Source organism: Setaria italica, chromosome VII (genome assembly GCF_000263155.2).
Source record: "Setaria italica strain Yugu1 chromosome VII, Setaria_italica_v2.0, whole genome shotgun sequence".
NCBI classification, from domain to species: domain Eukaryota; kingdom Viridiplantae; phylum Streptophyta; class Magnoliopsida; order Poales; family Poaceae; genus Setaria; species Setaria italica.
In genome coordinates, this window is record NC_028456.1 from 23,953,967 (window position 1) to 23,959,292 (window position 5,326).

Consider the following 5,326-nt stretch of genomic DNA (forward strand, 5'->3'; position numbering starts at 1 on the left):
ATGGAGGCAAAATATTTTAATGACTAAAACTTTAGACACGGTAAGTTTGTAACTTTTTATAGTGGCATACAAATCCAAAAGAAAAAGGAGAAAAGAAAAGATAGTAGAATTTGAAGACTTTTAGTAGATGGCATGAAACAAGATGAAAAAGAAGTCCGTTGCCAGCCGCTCAGCCTCCACGAGGCCACCGCGAAGCTTCCCCAAAGCCACCACGCCTAGTCAGCCACCAGTAGGCCTGCGTTACTCCCTCCGACACGCGGGGTCCACCTGTCCGAGCCTCGACCCCTCCCGAGTCCCAGAGGCGGCTGGAGTACCTCCCCCTCCCTACACGCGGTCCACCGTGGCCCAGGCCTTCACGGCCGCGAATCCCGATCGTGGCGGGTCCCACCAACCCAACTAGCGGCCCGGGGGGCCTCCACGCGAGCACGGGTCCAGGGGAACGGGTCCGCCCATGTACTTGGCGGCCACGGAAACCCGGACCCGGTAGGCGGAGCTATAAAGCCGGGCCAAATCAGGGCATCCCTTCCCCAGCCGCACGCTTCTTGTTGCCAAAGAATTTCCTCCCTCGCCGCCGCCGCCGCAGCTCGTCTCGTTGAGAGAAGCTAACGGAGCCGAGGAACTCGCTGAGTTCTAGGAGAGAATCCTTTTCGCTGGTCTCTGCCAGGTTCTGCTGCGTCGGGAGGCGGTGAAGGGGGGAAATTCGTGAGATCTGTTCCGGATCACGCGTGCGCGCTCGGGAATCGGGGGGTTCCACACATAGCTTCGTTGAATTGTAAGTTTCACCTGGCCTATTCCCCTTTTAGCCTGCTTTAGCTTGTAGATTTTAGATTTATTCTGCATGTTATGTGTTGTTATCTTTTTTTTTCTGGCGACTAGATTTGATTTGCTATTTCTGTGAGGATTAGTGCTTGGAATAGGTTTGTTTTGTGATTACTTGAAACTCGATGGTAGGAGAAGTACTGTTTACTTTTATTCAGATTTCGATACATGAATATGAAATACAGATTTATGCGAGTACTCAAAAGATTTGAGTTTGCGTCTTTAGGAATTTATTGAGGTCGTACAAGATTAATCTTTGATGATTCTTACAGATCTGCGATTAAAATTGCTTCGTTAGTGTGAATATTCCACCCGTTTGGTTACAATTTGTTGGAAATATTCATTTGGCCAAAACATTCCCTATACTCGGTATAAACCTGGTATGTTGTGATGTTTTCTTGTAACAGTAGCTCCAGCATGAATGGTTGACTTCCTTGCCTAACTTCTGATGTTCATAAAAAGCAGAAAAAATGTTGTTAGAAATTGTTGATGTAATGGACTCATTAATTTTCCCATTCCTGCAGGAATTTGATGTACTAATGGAGTCTAAGGGTGGCAAGAAGTCTAGCAGTAGTCGTTCCATGATGTATGAAGCTCCCCTTGGCTACAGCATTGAGGACGTTCGACCTGCCGGAGGCGAGAAGAAGTTCCAGTCTGCTGCTTACTCCAACGTAAGAATCAATAATCATTGTTATACTCTTCATTCTACTTTTGTTGTTTCTGATTTGTTGCTAACATTGTCTTTTTCTACTGCAGTGCGCGAAGAAGCCATCCTGATATCCCTTCCGTGCTTCCCCGTCCTAGTAGTTTAGGATTTCTTTTCTAACGCTTTGATTCTGACCAATCTCTCTGGCCTGCTGCTTCCTGATAATCGACCAGTTCTCGAGTCTTGCTCCCTGCACTCCTCCCTCCATCTCCAGCATCGTTTTCTCACTCACCCGCTCCAATGGCTGTTCTTTCTGCTGCTGACGCTCACCCGGTCTCAGCGATCGGGTTTGAGGGCTATGAGAAGCGCCTTGAGATCACCTTCTCTGAGGCGCCTGTCTTTGTCGACCCTCATGGGCGTGGTTTGCGTGCCCTTTCCAGGGCCCAGATTGATTCTGTTTTGGATCTTGCACGGTGCACCATCGTGTCCGAGCTCTCCAACAAGGATTTTGACTCCTATGTCCTCTCTGAGTCGAGCCTGTTTATCTATCCTCTGAAGATTGTCATCAAAACATGTGGGACTACCAAGCTCCTGCTCACCATTCCAAGGATTATTGAGCTTGCTGAAGAGCTGTCTATGCCGCTTGCTGCTGTGAAGTACTCCCGTGGGATGTTCATCTTCCCCGGTGCACAGCCAGCCCCCCACAGGAGCTTCTCTGAGGAGGTTGCTGCCCTTAACCGCTACTTTGGTGGCCTGAAGTCTGGTGGTAATGCTTATGTGATTGGAGATCCTGCAAGACCTGGACAGAAGTGGCACATCTACTATGCCACCGAGTACCCAGAGCAACCCATGGTTAACCTTGAGATGTGCATGACTGGTCTGGACAAGAAGAAAGCTTCAGTCTTTTTCAAGACTTCTGCTGATGGCCACACAACGTGTGCCAAAGAAATGACCAAGCTCTCTGGTATCTCTGAAATTATTCCTGAGATGGAGATCTGTGATTTTGACTTTGAACCCTGCGGCTACTCCATGAACGCTATCCATGGCTCTGCTTTCTCCACCATTCATGTGACGCCTGAGGATGGTTTCAGCTATGCCAGCTATGAAGTTATGGGCTTCGACGCCACTGCACTTGCCTACGGCGACCTCGTGAAGAGGGTCCTCAGGTGCTTTGGCCCTTCGGAGTTCTCTGTTGCTGTGACTATCTTTGGTGGGCGTGGCCAAGCCGCGACATGGGGCATGAAGCTTGATGCTGAGGTTTACGACTGCAACAACATGGTAGAGCAGGAGCTGCCCGGTGGTGTGCTTATCTACCAGAGCTTTTCTGTTACTGAAGATGCTATTGTTGGCTCGCCCAAATCTGTTCTTCATTGCTTCGAGGGTGAGAACCTGGAGAATGCTGCTCCTGTGAAGGACGGCAAACTGGCTAATCTTCTCTGCTGGGAGGAAGAGGATGCCATGGAGGAGAAGGACGGCGTGCTTGCTGAGTAAGACTGGGGAAGGTGTCGATTTGCTGCTGAGTTATTTTTTTTTTCTAAATGTTGCGATTGTCGTTTGGTTATTGTGTGAAGCAGCCAAGCCAGGCTATTTATTATGAAAATGATCGATTGTAAGCATGGGTTCTGATGTGCCACATGCTAATGATCAATCTGAATAAGTATACCGCTCTAGGTGGTCAGCTGCGTCTACCACAATGAGCATACGTATGGAGAAATGTCTGTCAAAGCAATTTATGAATAAGATTTATTTGAGTTGAATGATCGGTTTCTTGGTCTTAAATTTCAATGTTGTTTGTATTTATCTGATAATTCTAATTTGAGTGCTGCTGGAGAATGAGGAAGATGAAAGCGTCACATTCATACCCTGGTTACATCTCATGTATCCCTGATACCACTCACTTGTAATAGATCTTGTACGATTCATCCATGCCTAATTTCTCATGCTCAAATAACAGATGTCTTTGCTTCTCATGCTCAAAGGTACAAATAGCTGGAAGGACATGTTTCGCGTGCCTGACTGTTGATGCACGGTTTGTCCAGCTTTGTTTTATGCATCGACGAGTTGACTTATAATTAGTATTGTTGTTTTTCCAAAAACACGCAAAAGGTGCTCTAAAACATGCTTATATTCTGGAGTTTTGGTTCATGCACCTCTCATTAGACAACTGTTGCGTCTGGTAATCAGAAACCGTGCTCTGATTCAGTTGGACCTGGGAGATTTGGAGAGGCAAGCTATCCTCCTCATCTTTATCTGCTGACGAGGCCCTATTCCTTGCTCAATAATTGGATGCCTTGGAGGTGAGGCCGCGATTCCTTGCCCAATAATTCGATGCGGTAGGCATGGTTTGGTTCCAGCGACTGCTTTTGTCTCGTGTTCGTTGTACAGACTCGGGGACCCATCTGGCAGGTCTCGTCCCGTTGGGGGTCACCGGGTCAGTAGCTGAATCCTCGTCAGCGTCGGACGAGAAGCATCTCTTCCGCGAACGTGTCTGCTTGGTTTCAGCAGCTCTCGAGTAGATCGAGACATGTGGCTTCCGTAGGCTGCTGGCTGCTGGCTGCTGCTTCGCCGAGCCAACCGGCCAACCGGGGAGGTTCGGAATTCAGATCGTGAGCTCGTACGTCGTCAGCAGAGCCCTGATGCTTCTTTGCTTCGTTTTGCCTGGGTACCATCACCATTCACATGCTGAATCCATCCAGATGAGGAGAGGTGAGTCGCTGAGTTGGAGACCCGGCGCGTCGGGGCACATTCCCACCGTGGTGGAGGAAGCCACTAGTGATTCTCGTGGCGGCAGTAGTCGCGTGCCGCCTACTGCGGCGTGCGTGGGCGTATCTTCCGCAGCCAAGCCGCGGAGAGATAGGTTCCCGATTCCAAACGCACTACGAGATCGATTGGCGAACGACCTGATCATGTCTGATATCACCGACGGACACGCCGAGTTATTCCGATCCGGCGATCCCTGACCAAGATTTCTTTGCGGAATCTAAGCTTTCGCTCCCGCTCGCGCCAACCATCCGTTTAACAAAAGCCAAGGGGAGGAATCACATCTCCTCGGCGCGCCCAACATTCCGGCCCCGGGCGCGTGCAAATGCCCCCTTTCCCTTTCCGAATCCTGATCGCCGGCGCGCCGGATCTCTCGGTCCCGTGCACGAGCACGAACCGGAAAGGCCGGAGGGCATCAGGCATCAGAGCCCCGGACTGCCTCGGAGCAATCGTCGTAGATCACATGAGCAGGCGTGTGCGATGTCTCTCCGACTGCGGATCGCATGAGCAAGCAGTTGCTCCGAGCAGGATTTGCCGAACCTCTGTTCGCCGCCCGTCGCCGGCCACGCGCCACCGTTTGCCAAACGTTCCGGCCTGGACGCGTGCAGATACGCACGGAGCGACGCGTGATCACCAATGATGCGCCCGAGTTCGGTGGCGCGAACAAGCTGGAGGAGGAAGCAGGCGTGCCGGCTCGTGCGCCTGCTTGTGCCGTGTCCACACCCCTATACCGTCGATCGCGCTGCCGCGTGTCGCCGTGTCGCGTCCCGTTCCCGTCCCACGAGACGCGTCCAGTTGGCTGTGGTGCTGTGGGCGCGTGGTGACCGGCAAGTGCCCACCGCGACATGCCTGGCCGACTGACACGGCGAAGAAGAGAGCACGGCTCGTGCCGTCGTGCGTTGCGTGTCCCGGAGCTATTCCCGAGCTGCGGCATGCGCATTCTGGGAAGGGCATGGCCGCATGAGCAGGGGCATTTCGGCACCTCCCTCCCAGCTGCACTAGTCTCTTTTCGGAACGGCCTGCGGTAACAAAGGAGGAGGAAGGGGAAGAAGGGTTGGATGGCCCATGTAGCGGCATGCGGCAGCGGTCCAGCCGAGCGAG

At 51.7% G+C, this 5,326-nt stretch overlaps 1 protein-coding gene across 1 annotated transcript; it reads left to right on the forward strand.

Moving 5' to 3' along the window:
* Nucleotides 1-517: 517 nt before the first annotated feature.
* Nucleotides 518-3,227, forward strand: LOC101774539 (S-adenosylmethionine decarboxylase proenzyme). Its single transcript, XM_004976049.3, has 4 exons — nt 518-772; nt 1,344-1,490; nt 1,576-1,594; nt 1,788-3,227. The coding sequence occupies exons 2-4, from the start codon at nt 1,359-1,361 to the stop codon at nt 2,954-2,956; spliced, it is 1,320 nt and encodes a 439-aa protein (XP_004976106.1). The 5' UTR covers nt 518-772; nt 1,344-1,358; the 3' UTR covers nt 2,957-3,227.
* Nucleotides 3,228-5,326: the final 2,099 nt, after the last annotated feature.